Source organism: Bos taurus, chromosome 5 (genome assembly GCF_002263795.3).
Source record: "Bos taurus isolate L1 Dominette 01449 registration number 42190680 breed Hereford chromosome 5, ARS-UCD2.0, whole genome shotgun sequence".
In the NCBI taxonomy this organism is placed as follows: Eukaryota; Metazoa; Chordata; class Mammalia; order Artiodactyla; family Bovidae; genus Bos; species Bos taurus.
Window position 1 is genome coordinate 97422476 of NC_037332.1, and position 22110 is coordinate 97444585.

At 41.8% G+C, this 22110-nt stretch overlaps 1 protein-coding gene across 5 annotated transcripts in view; it reads right to left on the reverse strand.

Moving 5' to 3' along the window:
- Positions 1 to 18037, reverse strand: part of BORCS5 (BLOC-1 related complex subunit 5) — a 97419-nt gene extending 79382 nt beyond the window's left edge. Inside the window, exons 1-2 of one of the 5 annotated variants that reach the window (XM_010805497.3) lie at positions 17982 to 18037; positions 14843 to 14986 (exon numbers count right to left, since the gene is read on the reverse strand). In XM_010805497.3, coding sequence (XP_010803799.1) covers positions 14843 to 14986; position 17982 — 145 coding nt within the window. In that variant the 5' untranslated portion in view covers positions 17983 to 18037. 5 annotated transcript variants of the gene reach the window in all.
- Positions 18038 to 22110: the final 4073 nt, after the last annotated feature.

Sequence of the window (22110 nt, forward strand, 5' to 3'; positions counted from 1 at the left end):
CCCTACTGCAATATCCTTTCATGTTCCCTACCCCGCTAGAAAATATTAAGTCCAAGTATAAGCCTCAGATTCAGAGCCCTTAAGTTGTTAATCCGTCTCAATCTTTACAGCCCACATTTTCCTACCCATGAACCCTGGTTCATAGCTTTCTTCATTTATACCTGCCCTCCTTTTTCATCTCAAATACCTTTTCTTGAAGACACCTTTAATCACTGCCCCTAGCTCCCAAGAGCTACTGATCCACTGAAATCCCATTGAATTTAATGACTACACTAGTCATTTGCTACATATACACCACCCTGAGCTACAGGCATATGTTTTTGCAGACTGTCTCCCAAATCAGGCTTTTTGAGAGCAGGATGTGTGGCTTCCTTTCCCTTTGACATCTCCTATATATACTACCTTAGGGGTTTTCCAAGGGGCACTAGTCGTAAAGAATCTGCCTGTCAACGCAGGAGACCTAAGAGACACGGGTTTGACCCTGGGTCAGGAAGATCCCCTGGAGGTGGGCACAGCAACCCACTCCAACATTCCTGCCTGGAGAATCCCATGGACAGACGAGCCTGGTGGGCTATGGTTCATACAACTGCAAAGAGTCAGACATGACTGAAGAGACTTAGTACATACTACCTCAATGCTTAACATCATTTACTGAATACCCACCAACTGCCAAGCTTTTGGTGGTGGTTTAGTTGCTAAGTCATGTCCGACTCTTGCGACCCCATGGACTGTAGCCTGCCAGGCTCCTCTGTCCATAGCATTTTCCAGGCAAGAAAACTGGAGTGGATTGCCATTTCCTTCTCCAGGGGATCTTCTCAACCCAGGAATCAAACCCAGGTCTCCCGCATTGCAGGCAGATTCTTTACTGACTAAACTATAAGGGAAGCCCAAAGCTTTTGGGAGCCACTGAGAAATTAGAGATGATTAAGACACAATCCTAATTCTTCAGAAATTTTTGATGTAATAAATATTTGAGTATAGTGACAGACTGAACGTGGAATTTCTCTCTAGAAATTTAAGGTCACTGAAAGTTTCCTGCAGTAGTAATTTTTTTCCTGTTCTGTCCTGATAAGCAGTAAAATAACTAATTAGAGATCACTGATGTGTCACAGAACATGTATATTTTCCAACCAGCCTGTGCTCGAAGCAAGCCGTGACCTGGTTTTATGAGAAATCCAGAGGAGCTACAGAGTCAACTTAATTAACCAAAGGCTTTTGCAAATATTGCCACAGGTTGTAGCAAGGCTTAACCAGCTTGCCAACTGTTTTAGTCTAGTGACATCTAGCGGCAAAAGTATCAAAAACAACACTGCTATAAATTAAACCACATTACAGGGAAGCCATCTTAAGAAAACAAGTAGCAAAATATGAGAAAGAACTATGATACTTACCAGCATTAAAAAACGTTTTAATGTCTCTTTTGCCTATTTAATTATTAACCCCTCTCATTGGAATTTATCATTTTTTCCTTCTCTTGAAGCTATGCATGGGTGCTCAGTCACTCAGTTGGACCTCACGGACTGCTGCCTACCGGGCTTCTCTGTCCATGCATTTTTCCAGTCAAGAACACTAGATAGGGTGGGTTGCCATTCCTTCTGCAGGGGATCTTCCTGACCCAAAGATCAAGCCCGTGTCTCCTGCATCTCCTGCACTGCAGGCAGATTCTTTATCACTAACCCATCTGGAAAGCCCATTCTTGCAGCTGCTTAAATATTAATTTTGACATAAAATTTACTGAAATAAATGATACTAATATTTTAATTATGTTAGAGAAAAGCCCTCAATTTAAAAGACTGAATGAAGAACAAAGAAATCCCCAATGGTTGTATGTCTGTTGCAAAAATCTGGAAAATCAAAACTGCATTTTTATTTCTACACATTTGTCTATTGACAATTTCACATGTAAGTAAACATGTTTAGAAACTTTTGTTACTGATTTCCATCTGCCTATATAAGATAAATAATTATCCAAACTCATTTTTTTAAATATCACTTTGCATTTCATTGAATTTCTATGAAACTGAATTTTGGTAGAGATAAAAACACTTAAACATTATCAAAAATCTGTGACTTTTAACAGATTCTTCTACAAACAATGAATTACCAATGAATTTAAAATTTAATGCACAAGTATTAAATGTGAATCACTGTTTTAATAATTGATTTCATCCCAAAATAGTAAAAAACCTAGTAACATTTTCCAAAATACCTTTTTGATAACCACATCTCTTTAAAAAAAAAAGATGTCTAAATCATTTAGTTGAATGATCTATTAGTTTTTGTGACTTCAAGTAGGACTCAAGGTCATAAACTTTGGCTCCTTGTTTTCCAAAGTGTTGTTTATGAACCCATTTCAGAATCCCTAGCTCAACACACAGATGGTTGTCTTACATCTGAACCTACTGATTCAGACTCCCTTGAGTTTGGGGGCCCTAAAATCAGCAATTTTTAAAAAGTTTTTCCAGGTGGCTTTATTATGCATAATAAAGTTCTGGAAATAATTACTATCAAGACCACAAATATAAATTCTTCTAAGTTGTTCTGATTCTAGTCAACCTTTCTGGCCTCTTTCAGACACAGTACGTTGTTCCATCCTTAGGTTTTCTGATGGTTCCAACCACTAGGTTCACTTTATTTACACCGCTTACCATGTGGGTCACAATTTATCTGTTAACAATATATTGGGTTGACCCAAAAGTGTGTTTGTGATTTTCTGTAAGATGTAACGGAAAAACCCCAGTGAACTTTTTTGGACAATCCAATAGTTTTCCCTCTATTGGGATTGATATATATACACTATTGATACTATGTCTAAAATAGATAACTAATGGGAACCTACTGTATATCACAGGGAATGCTCCTCAAAGCTCCCTGGAGACCTAAGTGGGAAGGAAATCCAAAAAAGTGAGGATATATGTATATGTATCGCTGATTCACTTTGCTGTACAGTAGAAACAACACTGAAAAGCAACTATACTACAATAAAATACTTTTTAAAAGACAAGAACAGTATATATATCTTTAAAAAACTATATATATATACATATATATATGTGTGTAAATGCATATTTCCCTCACTAAACCTGTGAGCTCTTCATGGGAAGGAGTTATATGGTTTTTATTTTTGTGTCTAGCCCAACAATATCTGACCAACAGCAAGAGCTTAATGAATTTGGTCAAATGAATAAGCAAACATATGAAGTATACAGTTTTAAAAAAAAGCATATGGCTTCCACTTGTGCTCAGAGTGAGAAACCTTATGTAGTACCAATTCCAAATATGATTAAATGAACATCAAAGTAATGTCTAATAATCAGTTAAAATTTGGAGGCTGGGAGAAATCGAATTTTTTCAAAATTCTGTGAATACCTTTTAAACTTTGACTTTCCTGAAAAACCATTTCAGTCTTAAAATGCTGGAGTGTTTTAAAATAGAAGAATTTTTATATGTGATTTCTGGAAAAAAAGAAAAATTGAAAATGACTAACAAAATTTTATACTGTTCAGCCTTAGACTTTGTCTAGGCTGTCACTTAGCAGAAACTACTGACAAAACTAGAACCTTAAAAGGAAATATATACTGTATACCCATCTTCAGTGTCATATTCCAGGGTAAAAGGCTGACTCAGGCAGGAAAAGTTACTGCTCAGAAAAAGAGATCCTTCGTTGCCGTTCAGTGGCTAAGTTGTGTCCGACACTTTGCGCCCCCATGGACTGCAGCCTGCCAGGCTCCCTGTCCTTCATCGTCTCCCGAAGCAAAGGGTATATCCTTGGGTTCTAGCTAAAGTAAAATAAACCATGTATATTTTGCTTCAAATCATAACATAACACAAATTAAAAGTTTAAAGAAATAGAATAGAATGAATAGTCAGTACATAAATTATCTAATAATTATTCCAGTAAATTAATGTCATATGGCTTAAAATTAAAATCAGAATTTAATCCACACACATTTGGGTAACCTGCATACATTGGGTAAGAACAGAAAATTCAAGCCGTATGTTTGAGATGTAACTTTAGTCAAGAACTCTTTAGGCATCTTTTACTTCTTTTTAGTAAGTTAGCCAAAAAAGTTCATTCGGGAAAAATCTGAGTGAACCTTTTGGCCAACCAATATTTACTTGAAAGATTTTAAACCATGAATCCCCTCCTTGACCCTGTATTCTCAAGGTGGCTACCTTCCATTCATTTCTGGAAGCCCAGCTAAAGTGTTACTTCCTCTGTGAAGCCTACCCTAAATTCCCAGGTGAAATTAATGAGTCTCTCCTCTGTGCGTACCTAGTCTGTTGGGTCCTGGCCAGTATCACACATACTATAACACTACGAGTTATTCACCTGTCGAAATAGTAACCAACAAAATGACACGCTCTCAAAAGGCAGCAGCTGTGTCTTACACTCTTAGTACCTCCGCTCTCTGGAGGACTACTAGAACCCGGACAGGAGTTTACCAGGATTTTCCAGAAATGAATGCCCAGTGTAGTTAATCAAAAGCTGTGGGCAAGAGGGGCTTAAGTAAAACGAAGAAGTGGCAACTGACAGAAAAACACGGATTAAAAAGCATCTTTGGGGAGGATTTCTGCTCTGTCCATGAAGGATTACCTGCTATTATGCCTTCCATAGACAGCTAGAAAACCAGAGAAAATACACAAAACACTCTTTTCAGATATTGTGTAACAGGCAGTGCGCAACTGTGAGCCCCATGAGAAGGGAGACAAGTGAGCTCTATCACTTCCCCAGCTTCCTGCTGGAAGGCAGCTCCCAGGATGCAGACCAGGGAGGAAAAGCAGCCACAATGAGTTGAAGAGGGACAGAGCTCGCCAGGACGAAGGTGTCTAGCACTTACAGGACAGAAGATGGGAGGGGAGGGTGTTCCATAAGCACACTCAAAGAGTGCACCGGGCACCCCCAAACACTTGGCACTAACCTATGAATTTATGGGCTGAAATTTCACAAGGCTGCAGAAAGGCCCAGGACAGCAGTAAGCCAAACAATTTCTGAAACTCACATAGGGCTCAGAGTAGCTCATGTTCCCAGAAGCCAGAGTGGAAAGATGTCATAATACACGAGGCAGTGGGTAGCATGATCAGAAGGGTACTGCCTTAGGAGGGAGGCTTAATAAACCAGGCTAGGCTGCTCTAGATGAGCCTTAACCAAACTCAAAAGCAAGCCTGCTGCTGCTGCTGCTAAGTCGCTTCAGTTATGTCCAACTCTGTGAGACCCCAGAGACGGCAGCCCACCAGGCTCCCCCATCCCTGGGATTCTCCAGGCAAGAACACTGGAGTGGGTTGCCATTTCCTTCTCCAATGCATGAGAGTGAAAAGTGAAAGTGAAGTTGCTCAGTCGTGTCCAACTCTTAGCGACCCCATGGACTGCAACCTAGCAGGCTCCTCCGTCCATGGGATTTTCCAGGCAAGAGTACTGGAGTGGGGTGTCACTGCCTTCTCCACAAAAGCAAGCCTAGAAAGAACCAAACTGATGACAACTTATGCCAGAACCAAGTCCAACATCCTTTAAAGGAATCAAACAAAATCCAGCACCTAAAAACAAGATTTACAATGTTTGGCATACAGTAAAAAAATTTCCAGACATGAAAAAAGTAGGAAAATGGGAAAATGTGACATGGGAAAGCTCCTCGTTTAAGAAAAAAGAAAGATCCAGAAAGGATAGACTGACAAGGGTTAAGAGTTAATATAACTCTCAAAAAAGAGACAAACAAACATAAGCATGATAATCGAAAGCTGAAAAACACGATTATCTGAAGTTAAATACATTTCCCCTCATAGCTCAGTTGGTAAAGAATCTGCCTGCAATGCATGCGACCTGGGTTCGGTTCCTGGGTTAGGAATATCCCCTGGAGAAGGAAATGGCAACCTACTCCAGTATTCTTGCCTGGAGAATCCCCTGGGCAGAGGAGTCTGGCAGGCTACAGTCCATGGGGTCGCAACAGTCAGATACGACTTAGCGACTAAACCACTACCACCACCAAAAATACATTGGATGGGATTAAGGGCAGCATAGACACAACAGAAAAAAAGACCACTGAACCTGGAAACATAGCAATAAAAACTATCCAAAGCAGGACAGAAAGAAAAACAACTAAAAAAACAAAAAAGGTGCAACAGTGACCTGTGAGAAAACACAAGGCAATGGCACCCCTCTCCAGTACTCCTGCCTGGAAAATCCCGTGGACGGAGGAGCCTGGTGGGCTGCAGTCCTTGGTGTAGCTAAGAGTCGGGGACGACTGAGAGACTTCATTTTCACTTTTCACTTTCATGCATTGGAGAAGGAAATGGCAACCCACTCCGGTGTTCTTGCCTGGAGAATCCCAGGGACGGGGGAGCCTGGTGGGCTGCCGTCTATGGGGTCGCACAGAGTCGGACACGACTGAAGTGACTTAGTAGCAGCAGTCAAACATAGAAACTGGGAGAGGCAAGAATAGGAGAAATACTGAAGAAATAATGGCCAAAGTATTTGCTAAAAAGCTATAAACCTACAGATCAAAGACCATGTTGAGCCCATAAGTATGAATTCATCCTTTTCAATATATATCAGCTCAGTTCAGTCACTCAGTTGTGTGACTCTTTGTGACTCCCATGGACAGTAGCACACCAGGCTTCCCTGTCCATCACCAACTCCTAAAGCTTGCTCAAACTCATGTCCATTGAGTCGGTGATGCCATCCAACCATCTCATCCTCTGATGTCCCCTTCTCCTCCTGCCTTCAATCTTTCCCAGCATCAGGGTCTTTTCATATGAGTCAGTTCTTCGCATCAGGTGGCCAAAGTATTGGGAGTTTCAGTTTCAGCATCAGTCCTTCCAGTGAATACTCAGGGCTGATTTTATTTAGGATTGACTGATTTGATCTCCTTGCAGTCCAAGGGACTCTCAAGAGTCTTCTCCAGCACCACAGTTCAAAAGCATCAATTCTTTGGCGCTCAGCTTTCTTTGTAGTCCAACTCTCACGTACATGACTACTGGAAAAACCATAGACTTGACTAGACAGACCTTTGTTGGCAAAATAATGTCTCTGCTTTTTAGTAAGTTGTCTAGGTTGGTCATAGCTTTCCTTCCAAGGAGTAAGCATCTTTCATGGCTGCAGTCACCATCTGCAGTGATTTTGGAGCCCAAGAAAATAAAGTCTGTCACTGTTTCCATTGTTTCCCCATTTATTTGCCATGAAGTGATGGGACCAGATGCCTTGATCTTAGTTTTTTGAAAGTTGAGTTTTAAGCCAACTTTTTCACTCTCCTCTTTCAATATATATATGAGTAAATATAAAATTAAATACTGATGTTAATGTGTGAGTTTGTATATATACACATGTGTATATTTCCTGCTTAAACACTGAGAAGGTATGGAAGTGGTTTCTAAACACCCCTCTCCACTGAAAGAACAGCACTCCTAAGAAATACTCAGTTCTAGTGCTGGGGCCAGGGAACATTATATTGTGCCAGAAATTTAAAATATGCTCAAAGAATAATGAGCGCACATGTAAAGGACACAGGAAGCTAAACTGATGGTATTTCAACTGGCCAAATTTGGAGCATTTTGAGACTGAAAATAAATAGTCATCCCTTGGTGTCCATGGAGGCACTGATTCCAGGACTCCCACAGTTACCAAGTCCCTGGATGCTCAAGTCATTTATATAAAATGGTGTAATATTTGTACATAACCTATGCAGTACTCCCATATACTTTAAAACATCTCTAGATTACTTATAGTATCTGCTGCTGCTACTGCTAAGTCGCTTCAGTTGTGTCCGACTCTGTGCGACCCCATAGACAGCAGCCCACCAGGCTCCCCCGTCCCTGGGATTCTCCAGGCAAGAACACTGGAGTGGGTTGCCATTTCCTTTTCCAATGCAGGAAAGTGAAAAGTGAAAGTGAAGTCGCCCAGTCATGTCCGACTCTTGGTGACTCCATGGACTGCAGCCTACCAGGGTCCTCCAACCATGGGATTTTCCAGGCAAGAGTACTGGAGTGGGGTGCCATTGCCTTCTCTGACTTATAGTATCTAATACAATGCAAATACTATGGAAATTTATGCAAATGATATGTAAGTAGTGGTGCTGGTGCTCAGAAAAATTCAAGTTTTGTTTTTTGGAACTTTCTGGAATTTTTTTCCTGAATATTTTCAGTCTGCCCTTAGGTGAATCTGTGGGTGTAGAACCCACAGATGTGGAAGGCTGAATGTCATGACTTTAACAGATCATAACCCACTGAATAAAATAGGAATTCACTGTTCCACACTGACTTAAATAAATGAATAAATACTGGGGAGAAGAGAAGGGTCTTCCTTACAGTAAAATGCAAACCAATAAACGTAGAAGGAATGATAAAGTCAGAAAACCACTATTTGGAAACCATCACTGTATAATGAATTCAAGCAAGAAATATCAATGGATAGTATAACTGGTGAAAGAAATGGTCTTGAAAAACAAAATTACACAGTCTCACAATATCTCCTCAAAAACATAGTCATCATAAAAGAAAAAAGAAAGAAAAAAACCTTATAACAATAATGGGCAAAACTGACATTCTTATATAAATAAAAACAGAAAGAATTTGCTTCCAGCTGACCTGCACTGTAAGAAATGCTACAAGAAGTTCTTCAAACTAAGAACAAATATCATCAATGGATGCTTCAGTCTACAGGAAGGGATTAAGAATTCCTGAAATGATAAGCACATGAGTACATATTCTATACATAGGTTTTCTTCTCTTAATTTCTTTAAAAGATATTATTTAAGGGTCTTTAATAAAAGGCACAGACACACCTTCTTAGAGACTTCATGCAAAGAGACAAGAACAGATACAGGCACAGAGATTTCCTGGAGCACGGAACAAAGTGAGGTTGCTCTCACAAATCTTCTCTATGGTTTACAGTGACCATTCTCCCGGTATGTCCCACTCTTCTGAATAAGACTCACACTTCGCTGGTTTACGGCCACCTTTAAAAGGTTAACTGAAGCGCTATTCCACATACAATGTAACAGGTAATAAAGGAATGAATTACCAACATTTCAAAGATAGTACCTGGGGGGAACTATACTCTTAGGATCAACCATGGGTCTGGAGGTCACTCAGAGAAGACTGGGGCTCTGATTGAGACTCACCCCTGGCTGACTCCTTTGTCACTCCACTTTCCAATGTGGAGGTGAGGCCTGGCAGGTGGCAGAGGCAGGTCTCTGATGCATGCCAGGGCCAACTTCCTTTATTATTTTATTTGTCTGGCTAATAGGTGGGTGAGTGAGAAAGACATGAATAAACTGATCATTTGAAATCCAGCTCCCTTGTGTTCTTCATATCAACCTTTTCCATCGATTCATGCTTCTCTCAACATGAATAAACTGATCATTTGAAATCCAGCTCCCTCGTGTTCTTCATATCAACCTTTTCCATCGATTCATGCTTCTCTCACCTACCATCTTCCACTTAAACTTCAAGCACTCTCTCTCAACATTACCCATGATTTCAGAACCTTCACTGCTGTTTTTCGAGATTTTGCTCCACCAAGGAAAGCCTCAGGCTCCTTTTAATTGTCAAAACCTCCTTCATGTATATCATCTTCTTAACAACCAAGCACAGACCTCCCAACAGATCTGCTTAGTATCACTGAAGCTTTTACACTATATATGTTCGTAATAAGACTGTCCCCTTCCTAGGCAACAAGACAATATTATGTTTGTATCCAAGGTCAGTTGCAAAAACATCATATGTGTACACACCATCATGTCCTCACTCCCATGCGCATGTATTTATCACCAGGAGTGAACAGTCTTATAACTTTGATACATAAAACATCAATATTGTATTTCTCTCGTATTTCATTTCTGTAGAATGACATAAAAAAACTGAGATTCATTAAAAAATAGGAGTGGTTGAATTTTAAGTAAGAAGTCCTCTGGGAATCTAATTTGCATCAAATCTACATTTTGCTTTTGTGCTCTGTCTCAGTCATTTGTGGCTACATTCTAATTTTTTAATTTCTGCTTTTCTCTTAAGTGTGTTACATTTCAGAAGAAGCTGCTACTTCAGAGACTTCTAGGAAAGAAAGGAAAGTCTTTAGGTTTTAAAAGAGGAACCTTGCTAATGTAATGTTACTTGGCATTTGTGTGGAGCATAAATTATACCCTGCGATGTTTACCCAAAAGGGTTAAGACCAAAGAAAGAATCTGCTTGCTTATTAAAAAAAAAAAAAAGAAAAAAACGCACACATTACCTCAGTCAGAGAATCCAAACTCGCCCAGGCACAACCTCCGCAGATCACCCACCAGCATTAGCACTGTGTCAGATGACATTACAGAACAATACTGAACTCTGTGCAGGGCTTGAATATATTGTTTCGAAAGAATACACTGTCATTAACTTGAATAAAGCTTTCTGAAATCAAACCTGTGGGTACAGCCCTCACTGTGTGGCCCTTTTACTACTTTGAGAAACAGCCTCATCCCGAAAGCAGCAGAGGAGGAAAAAAAGAGATTAGGAATAAAGGCAACAGTGATGAGTCACCCCTGCCCAGTCCTGCAGGCAGATGCGGGGCTTTATACCAGGCGGAACAATGTCAAAGCAGGAGGCTCAGGACTTCCTTCCCTGGTGGTTCAGTGTTTAGGAAACCACCTTCCAATGCAAGGGACGTGGGTTCCATCCCTGGTCGGGGGAACTAAGATCCCACATGCCATGGGCCAACTAAGCCTGCACACCACAACTAAGACTCCACACAGCCAAAAGTAATAAGTAAATAATTAAAAAAAAAAAAAGGCAGGAGGCTCTGTAAGGAACAAGGCCTCTAAAAATCCAAACCAGCTGATGTCCCTCACCCTATTTCCCTTTACAGCCTAGTGATTTTTACCATGGGTTTCCCTAGAATTGGAAACTGAGTTGTCTTTTTTAAAAAAAAAAAGTATAACTAACTTCTAATACTATATTTGTTTCAGGTGTACAACAGTAATTTGATATTTTTATACCTTACAAAAGATGACCATGATAAATCCAGGTACCATCTATCAACACAGAGAGTTATTACAGTATTACAATTATATTCCTGATGCTGTGCTTTACACCCTGGGACTTGTCTATTTTATAACTGCAAGTCTGTACCTCTTAACCTCCCCCACAACTCCCCTCTGGCAACCACCAATGCATTCTCTGCATCCATGAGTCTGAAACTGAGTCTTATTCCACATACAAAATAGTTAAAACTCGATATCCAGATGCCAACTTGAGATGGCAGTTCTCTAGGCCATGAACTGAAGCTCTCTAAATGCCAATGTTTAATCTAGAAAGTGGAAAGAACAAAGGACATCCCTGGCGGTCAGGTGGTTAGGATGCCGCACTCCCAATGCAGAGGGCCCAGGGTTCAGTTTCTGGTCAGGGAACTAGATCCCACATACCGCCGAGGAAAATTCTGCATGCTGCAACTAAGACCCACTGCAGCAAAAGAAAGGAAGGAAGGAAAGAAAAGAAGGGAAGGAGGGAAAGGGGGAAGTGAGGGAAGAAAGAAGGGAGGAAGTGGGGAACGGAAAAAAGGTCACACACAGTATGGGAGGTAAGGATTAGCTACAATTACTGTTAATATCATGACTATACTTACTATTTCCACCCAACCGTCTTCCTGGCCTACCTTTTCTAATCACTGTTCGAGACGTTTCTTCTTCACGAGTGAAGCACAAGCAGTAACTTAAATATTCACTGGCTTTTTTTTGTTTCCTGGCAGCCTGGCCACTGCCTCTTGTTGCCATTTCTGTTTTCACATCGCTCTCAGCACGCTCATAAAGTGATTTTTCTACCTTCAGTAGCCAAATCCCAAGATTCCTCTTAACTATAAGCTACTTTTCATGAGCGTTCCTCTCTCCAGCACCTGTTCTCAATGATCTCAACAACCAAGGTTCGAAGAGGTGAAAAATAAAGCCAGGGCAACACAGCCAGTTGGAAGCCAAGTCCCAATTAAAATCCAGGTTATGGAAGCCTTGTAAACTGTTGGTGAGAATATAATTTGGTGCAGCCACTATGGGAAAACAGTATGGAGGTTCCTTTAAAAACTAAAAACAGTACTACCATACGATCCAGCAATCCCGCTCCTGTGCATATATTCAGAAAAAACAAACACTAAATTGAAAAGATACATGCACCCCAATGTTCACAGCAGCATGATTTACAAGTAACAAGATATGGAAACAAACAAGTGCTCATCAACAGATTACCAGATTAAGATGTGGTAATACATACACACTGGAATAGTAGCCTTAGAAAAGAATGAAACACTGCCATTCGCAGCAAAGTGGATGGACCTGGAGAATATTATGCCTCATGACAGAAGTCAGGCCGAGCAAAGACAAATGCTGTATGACATCACATATATGCAGAATCTAAAAAATAATAAAAACGAATGTATATGCAAAACAGAAGCAGATTTACAGGTGTAGAAAAAAAACAACTTGTAGTTACTAAAGAGGAGAAGAAGTGGGGAGGGACAAATTAGAAGTATGAAATTAACACATGCAAACTATTAGACATAAAATAGATAAGCCACATGGATACACTGTATAGCACAGGAAATTAGGCCCATTATATTGAAATAACCTATAATGGAACATAATCTACAAAATACTGAATCATTATGCTGTACACCTGAAACTAACAGACTACTGCAAATCAACTACACTTGGATAAAAAATAATAAAATCCAAGGAGCAATGCAACCACATCCAGCTGTGTTGCATTAACTGCAGTGCACTAACTATTCACTCCCAGAGTTCCCAGGGACGATTTTAAATCTGAGGTTAACTTGCCTTAACACCAAACCTTCTTGTAGATGCTTCCCATGCTAGTCAACTTATGAAGTATGAGTTAGTTCAAATGCTCAAAGAAGAAACAGTTATTCCAGAAAAATATTAAATATTCTCAAAGTTCTGGGTTTTTTGTTATTTATTTTTTAGTTTTTTGTTTGCTTTCAGAATTTCCCTGAAAAGTTGACTCATTGGAAAAGACCCTAATGCTGGGAAGGACTGGGGGCAGGAGGAGAAGGGGACAACAGAGGATGAGATGGCTGGATGGCATCACCAACTCGATGGACACGGGTTTGGGTAGACTCTGGGAGTTGGTGATGGACAGGGAGGGCTGGTGTGCTGCGATTCATGGGGTTGCAAAGAGTTGGACACGACTGAGCGACTGAACTGAACTGAAAGTGGGACAGGGGCTTCCCTGGTGGCTCAGACAGTAAAAGAATCTGCCTGCAATGCAGGAGACCCGGGTTCGATCCCTGGGTTTGGAAGATCTCCCCGGAGAAGGGAATGGCTCCCCACTTCAGTATTCTTATCTGGAGAATCCCATGGACAGAGGAGCCTGGTGGGCTACAGTGCAATGAGTCACAAAGAGTCAGACACAACTGCGTGACTAACACTTTCACTTCTTAAAGTGGGGACAAAAATAGATCACACAGGCCTCATCCAGTTCTATAAATGTAAGATGTTTTCTGTATTATACTATACCAGGTTAAGTAAACCAGGGTAGGTCAACCAAGTCATTTATAGTTCCTCATTTTTTGTGAGGAGAGGAAGACAGAAAGACTTTGGGAGGAGAGAGGGCATAGTTCACAGGAAGAAGAGGCATGATCAGGCTGACTGTGAGCAGCAATACTTGCAATTCCAGAAGCGATCAAGGACAGAACACAAGTGTCCACCTCTAAGTTTCTAAAGATAAAGGTGTATCTTTTAAATCTGATTGCACAAGGATACATGAAGATGGGAAATTCATTAATGCTGGCTTCTCTGGAGAATCACATATTCCTTAAAACAACAGAAACTAACGAGAAGATGGGTAACAGGATACAACGTGCTGTTTTGTGTAAGAACCAGATGAGTTTACTGAAGTCTAACACTGAGGCCTGCGGGGGAAGACTGAGAGCTTGTATTTCCTCATCTATAAAGCAGATGAAGTACTGGGAAGAATGAGATGGTACATGGACCATTTATAAAGCACCATTTGGGTTTATTTTTGTTTTTTAAGGACAGCGTGGAATAGTGTAACTAGTAGATTTGACATCAGTGATACAGGTTGAAGTTCAGCCTCTCTCTGCTACTTGTCTGATCAGGCACAAATCATTCAAACATATGTAATGATGTAAGAACTAAAGAGTTAATATATCTGTTGTGTAGGGGAAGGAAACTTTTAATATAAATAGTTCTATAAATGTAAGATGTTTTCTATTATACTGGACCAGGTTAAGTAAACCAGGGAAGGTCAACTAAATCATTTATAGTTCCTCATTTTTTGTGAGGAGAGGAAGACAGAAAGAGTAATTCTTATAGCAGAAATCCCATTCAGTTAAGAGAAAATCATTGGTCTTTGGGACACTCACATATACTTTTTAAGTGTGCTAGCCGCTCAGTCCTGTCTGACTCTTTGTGACCCATGGACTCTAGCCAACCAGGCTCCTCTGTTCATGGAATTCTCCAGGCAAGAATTCTCAAGTGGGTTGCCATGCCCTTCTCCAAGGGATCTTCCCAGTCTTTCCAGGTCTCCCACATTGCAGGCAGATTCTTTACCATCTGAGCCACCAGGGAAGCCCAGAGTGACCTATAGATATCAATTAAGTATAATTGTTCTATTGTGTCAGTTAGGATCTGTTACTTTACTAACTTTCTGTCTGGAAGGTCTATCCCTGATGTCAGTGGGGGACTTACTATATTCAATATCCTGTAATAACCTATAATGGAAAAGAATCTGAAAAAGAATATACTCACACACAAACACATAACTGAATCACTTTAAAATATACCTGAAATTAACACAATCTGGTAAATCAACTATACGTCAATAAATTTTCTTTAATGCAAACCCTTACCTTTCAAAAGTGGCTGGAAGGTTGGAATCTCTTGCAACTTGATGACATCAGGATCGTTGCTGACGTTCCTTGAGGCCTGGGAGCCTTGAGCTACAACCACAATATCGTCCATCTTGGCTCTATGCTTAGCTGGAGAAGGGGTCACTGAAAATAAAGTTACATCGCTCAGGAGTTGCATGTTATTTAGCCACCTCTGTCTCAACAAGGCTGTTTTCACTGTAGTCATTAAAAAGGACATTCCTACACACAAAAAAATGTTAACTGTACTTACCCTGTGGTGGGGGCTGGAGTAGGGGAGATGAATTACAGAGGACCTGTTTTCTATGGTGTTAAAAAATCCTCAGACTTTACAGGAACATAAGCTATCTATTGGAGAAGGAAATGGCAACCCACTCCAGTATTCCTGCGAGAATTCTATGGACCAAAGAGCCTAGTGGGCTAACGTCTGTGGGGTCACAAAGAGTCAGACACGAATAAGCAACTAACACACACGTGCCATCTATAAAAGTGCTTTTGTAACTAAAAGTTTATGCAACACACAAAATAAGCAGATTGTTTTTGTTTCTTTGATCCTCCTGATGTTTGTCCCTATTTCCCAATGAGAAAATAAGGGTACAAGATTTAGCTGTGACTTACTCAAGGTCAACAGTGCTAGAGACAGAGTTAAGAAGGGAATGGGAGGTAAATGGATTATTGGTATACATGGCCCATCCCTGCCATGCTGGGGTTGCAAAACTGTAGCCACCCTACCACAGTAAGCCTGGTACATTGAATAGATCCTAGTTATCGCAAAAAAAAAAAACCAACAACCCTGAGTGTCAACCCTAGATGACCACACCAGCCTCCTCACCCCTTAAAGTCACAGGGCAGAAAAAACCAGTGGGACAACGGTAGGCTGAGCCAAAATTAAGAAATTTGAAGGACTGATAAAGAGGCAGATCAATTTCAGGTTTCTAGGCAAATGTAAGCCATTTAGAAGAAAGTGATTTAAGGACGCCCCAGGCCAAGACATCCTGCGTTCCCAAACATCTTCTGGTTGGGGAAAGAATGAATCTTTATTGTTTTACACTCTAGAAGGTAGTATTTGCAGGCTTACCATAATCATGTCTCAAGGGTTGATCCAAACATGCCATAGAACCATCCTGCCTCCTGCAGGCTAAAGTCCCTGGAGGCATGGCCTTCACTCTTAGAATCTCAGCTGCTTTCACTGCTCTTCAAGAAATGTCTCTTAGCCTCTTTTGGTAATTTATCTAATGTTTTTACAAACCTCAAGCCAGAAATCTTTCCTGGGACAAAGTGATTCCTCTATCCCCAGACTCCAGAGGATAACAGACTTCACTAGATTCCAGATAGCCTCTACTGCTGCTGCTGCTGCTAAGTCACTTCAGTCATGTCCGACTCTGTGCGACCCCGTAGACGGCAGCCCACCAGGCTCCTCCGTCTATGGGATTTTTTCAGGCAAGAGTACTGGAGTGGGGTGCCGTTGCCTTCTCCGAGGTAGCCTCTACTGCTTGTCTGTAAAATGGGGCTACTGAGAGGATTAAACATGAACACATGTGACGCACTTAGCCTATACTATTTGGCAGCATTGGTTAGTATGCTCTGGTACTGGTCAGAACCCATGCTGTTGGTTAGAAGGCGAACAAGCCTATTAAAAAGACGACATACTTCTTGCAAAACATGATTCTGGCCTGACACAGAGGCAAGAAAGTAAAGGATAACAATTATTACTGTATTTGTTATAAGATACTGCATTCTGGATCTTCCAAAGAAATAAAAATGTAGCCATAGATATCGTTCACAGTTAAAAGCTATCTCAATCTAGCCCCCAGAATGGTCTGAACTAGCCTTGAAGGTCACATTTCAGTGTGGAATACCTCTAACTCTGTTAACTTCTACATTTCTGAATTACACGTCCTACCAAGGTCAGAGCAGTCCTATTTATGACCAGAACTCTTTTTAGGCCCCAGTTATAAGCCAGTTTGGATTAACCACTCCAGAGCTTATTATCCAGGGCAGCCCCAGTGGTTTTAGGGTTTGGTGTGTAGCAAATAAAAAAATAAAGGTGAAAACGATCCTCAATTAAGCATCAGCTGTGTGAGTGCTCACTACATTACAGGAACAAAAATCGTCCCATTTCTACATTAAACTCGAAGAGAAATCTAAAAAATACGGATGCGGAAAGAGTAGGGCAAAACATCAGAACTTGCCTTCATGGCCAACTTCTATATGAGAAAGAGAGCCGAAACACCTTCCGATGGGAAGATGCAGTTTCTGGACATGTTCGCACGCAAGGGTTCAAAGCGATTGTACACCTGTCACACGCCCCTTCTCAAAAGGAATTTCTAGGACCCATTTTTAAGGAGGAATCTGTTCTTTGAGGTTCTATGACCCATCCATTGTGCGACCCCAATCTCACCCTGACAGTCATGAATATTAAAGCCAAATATTAATTAGATAGTCTTTCAAGGAGTAAGCTGCAGCTGAGACGAATAGCTGTTTTGAAAATCAAAAATGGGCTTGGGCGCCCACGCTGGTTTACCTTGCAATCACAGCACTGGTTCCCATCAGGGGAATTAAGGCTAGGACAGATGATGGCTTTTTTTTTTTTTTTTTTGCTTTTTTAAGGAAAAAAGCACAGCGAGGGCTTTCTATGCGTTCCCGTCCGCCGGCCCCAGTCCCCAGCAGGCTGGGAAGGCAGCCCGCCCGGCATGCAGGCAGGGCTGGCTGGAGAAGGGTAGAATTAGTTAGGACACCGACCTGAGGAGTTCAGATCGTTGGGTCGGCTCTCGGCCTCGGAGCTCTGCTCACTGCCCATGATGCCGGCAGCGGTGGCAGCGGAGGAACGACGGAACGGGCGGCGACCGCTCAGGCGGAGGGGCGACAGAGCAGGGACCGGGGGACCGAGATGCGGAGGCTACACCTGCTGTGATATAGGGATGGTGCGCCCAGCCCACGCGGGGGCGCGGACGGTGGGGGACGGAGAGGCCCTATTTGGGGAAAGGCTTGCAGGGAGGCACCGCGGGGATGCACGCCGCTCGCCCTCCCGCCTTCTTTGGGGAAAGCAAAGGCTAGGAGGCGGGTGAACGCCGGGAACCAGCCACGCCTGCGACCGGCGGGCGGCGCCGCAATCACTCACTCGCTCCAGGGGCCGCAGGTTCGTTCCTTCCGCGACGCGGATTGGCAGCGACGGCTGCGCTCGGCGGTCAGTTCCGGGTTAGAGTGCCCCGCCCCCTGCCCGAGGGAGGGCCGGGAGACGCTAGCTACCCAGTACAGAGGGCGCAGCCTTAAAGGGCCAGATCGCCTCAAATGCAGAGCCGCTCCTAAGATTGAGTTGGTTCCTATGGTAGGGATGCGAGTCACCTTTAAGCATCATCTACACGCTAGGCAAGATACCTCTATAGTTGGAAATTTACTAGTAGGTTTTTGAGGGGTTTGTTTTTACCTGTGTTTGCGGTTTTTTTTTTTTTTTTTTTTAATGTATTGCTCTTTTTCATTTTTTTACATGACATTTGTTTATATTTATTTTTGGTTGTACTGGGTCTTCCTTGCTGCAGGAAGGCTTTCTCTAGTTGTGTGGTACAGCGGCTACTCTTTACTAAGGTGCCTGGGCTTCTCATTGAGGTGACTTCTCTTGTTGCACAGCTTGGGCTCTAGATCATTGGTTCAGTAGTTGTGGTGCTTGGGCTTAGCTGTCCTACAACATGTGGGATCTTCCCAGACCAGGGATTGAACCCCTGTCCCCTTGTATAGATTGGCAGATTCTTTACCACTAAGCCACTGTGCTATGCTTAGTCACTCAGTCCTGACCGACTCTTTGCGACCCCATGGACTGTAACACACCAGGCTCCTCTGTCCGTGGGGATTCTCCAGGCAAGAATACTGGAATGGGTTGCCATGCCTTCCTCCAGGGCATCTTCCCAACCCATTGATCTAACCTAGGTTTCCTGCATTGCAGGCGGATTCTTTACCATCGGAGCCACTAGGGAAGCCCTTTTGATATTTTTAAAAATTGAGATGTAATTGACATACAACATTATATTAGTTTCAGATGTACAACATTATGACTCAATATTTGCATATGTATGCTGCAAAATTTTAAATCCTCTTTTACAGATGGAAAAAGAGAGGTGCTGGATAGACTTAAGTTTGGAATCCACAACATCAAAGCACAAAGTTCCTATTTTAGTTCCCAAAGCTGGGAGTTTGGCAGTGGCAACCATACAAAAAATAAAAAATAAAAAAAAAAACACTAGATGATGAAGGAAGGAGCTGGAAATGAGAGAAGAATGAATAGAAAATGCTGATTCTTGGGTTAGGGTGTTTGTGCATCTTCAAAAGAAAGTGGATGCCACAAGTCTACTTTCTGAGAACCTTGACATTTACCCACAGGCATTCTGAAAGTAGAAAAGGCAAGAAGGAAGTAGAGATAATGTGTAAGAGAGACTGTCAACTTTGGCAGGTCAAGGATGTCAAGGTAGCAATGCTTTCCCATTCAGGAGTTGGGTGGCTATTGCATTTTCAGAACTTTACAGATCATATTGTTTCACAAAATTTTAGCTAATGACCTGAGTTTTCAAATAAACTATGATTTCATTATATATATATATATATTTACAAATTGAGTCAAAATCTAATTTTTTTAATTTTTAAAAACTTTTTATTTTATATTGGTGTATAAGCCAATTGGGCTTTCCAGGTGGCACAAGTGGTAAAGAACCCTCCTGCCAATGCAGAAGACAGAAAAGCTGCGGGTTTATCCCTGGGTTGGGAAGATCCCTGAAGGAGGGGCATGGCAACCCACTCCAGGATTCTTGCCTGGAGAATCCCATGGACAGAGATGCCTGGTGGGCTATAGTTCATAGGGTTGCAAAGAGTCAGACACAAGTGAAGTGACTTGGGCGATTAACAATGTTTTAATAGTTTCAGATGGACAGCAAAAGTACTCAGCCATACATATACACGTATCCATTCTCCCCTGCAAACTCCCTTCTCCTCCAGACTGTCACATAACATTGAGCCGAGCTCCCTGTGCTGTACAGTAGGTCCTTTTTAGTTATCCATTGTAAATATAGCAGTATGTGCATGTCAATCCCAAACTCCCTAACTATCCTTTCCCCTCTGGCAACCATAAATTCATTCCCTAGGTCTGTGAGTCTGTATCTATTTTGTAAATAAGTTCATTTACATTGAAGTGATAAAAGTATTATTAAAGAAGTATATTAAAGAAAGTATATTAAAGAAATGATAAAAGTATCATTTAGATTCTGCATATAAGAGATATCATATGATATTTCTCTTTTCCTGCCTGACTTACTTCACTCAGTATGACAATCTCTAGATTCATCTATGATGCTGCAATTGGCATTATTTCATTCTTTTTAATGGCTTAGTAATATTCCATTGTTTTATATTTTAAGCTCATCTGATGCCCATAAACAGATAACCTCTTCCTGGTAACTAGGTTGTAAGTGGTAAAGCTAGGATTTAGGATTCTCTGATTACAAATCTCATGCTCTTTCCTTTGCTCACCATTACAATACAATCATCCCTTGAGATTTATATAAACCACCAGGCTGATGGAACTGAAAGAGGTCTTGCCTGGGAAATTCCATGGACAGAGGAGCTTGGCGGGCTACAGTCCATAGGGGTCCCCAAAGAGTCAGACACCACTTAGTGGCTAAACAACAGCAACAATGCATGTGGGATCTTAGTTCCCTGACCAGTTTTTGAGACCATACCCACTACACTGGAAGGCAAAGTCTTAACTACAGGACCACCAGGGAAGTCCCAAAGGGTTTATTCTTGATCACACAGCTCCTGAGTGATAAAACCAGGGTTCATGTTTTCTAAAACTCATTATACCTCTATCTACTCCAGACTAGCTCCTTCTCCTGTGTCTTTATCCTGCTGGGCACTCCATGCCAGAAGCCTTGGAGGCTCCCAAGCCAGAAATCTGGTTAACCTCACCACCATATCCAACCTGTCACCACATCTGAAAAGCCTCTCTCCTTAATTTATCTTTTGTCTCCATGCATAGTTCAGGGCTTCTTGACTTCTTTCATTTCTTGGAAGGCAGGAGGCCTCTGGCCGCACTTCCTTCAATGCATCATTCATGTGACTGGCACAGAGAATTTTCTAGAATATTAGTCAGGTCTCTGAACCTGTCACTGCCCTACTAAAAAACCTTCAATAATCCTCATGGCTTCAGGATAAAGTTTCAAATTTAGCATATGAGAACCTCATTGCCCTGACCCCAGAGCAATGTTCTATTCCTTTCTATACAGTCAAACTTCATGCTGATCAGGATGAAATTCCCTGAATAGTCAGGCTGTGTTTTCTCCATCTAGAATATTCAGCTTTTCTCTGTCCATCTCATTAACTGAACTTCATCCTTCAAGGTTTAACTTAGAGTTGAAAACTTCTGTCCACACAAAACCCTGAACACAGGTGTTTATGGTAGCTTTATTCATAACCGCCAAAATTTGGAAGCCACCAATGTATCCTTCCCAATGGGCTTCCCTGGTGGCTCAGACAGTAAAGTGTCTGCCTGCAATTCAGGAGACCTGGGTTTCGACTCCTGGGTCAGGAAGATCCCCTGGAGAAGGAAATGGCAATCCACTCCAACACTCTTGCCTGGAAAATCCCATGGACAGAGGAGCCTGATAGGCTACAGTCCATGGGGTCGCAAAGAGTCAGACTCGACTGAGCGAAGAAGCTTTTAATATATCCTTGGTAAGTCACTTCAGTCGTGTCTGACTCTTTGCAACCCAGCAAAGAACTCCAGCCTGCCAGGTTCCTCTGTCCATGGGATTCTCCAGGCAAGAATACTGGAGTGGGTTGTCATTTCCTTCTCCAGGGGATCTTCCCCACCCAGCGACTGAACCCACAGCTTTTATGTCTTCTGCATTGGCAGGCGGGTTCTTTACCACTAGAGCCCTGGGAAGCCCAAGGTATCCTTAGGTGGGTATATAAACAACCTCTGGTCTAGACATTGGAAGAGAAAGATGAAGAAACACAGAGGAACCTCAAGCACGTATTAGAAAGTGAAAGAAGCCAGTCTGAAAAGGCTGCATGCTGTATGACTCCAAGTACATGACATTCTAGAAAGGCAAAAATTTGGAGATAGTAAAAAAGACTTGTGTTTGCCAGGGTTTATGAAAAGGGGAAGAGATGAATAGGCTAAACACGGAGCATTTGGGGGGCAGTGAAAATACTCTGTAGAAAACTGTAATGGTGGATACTTATCATTATGTATTTGTCCAAGC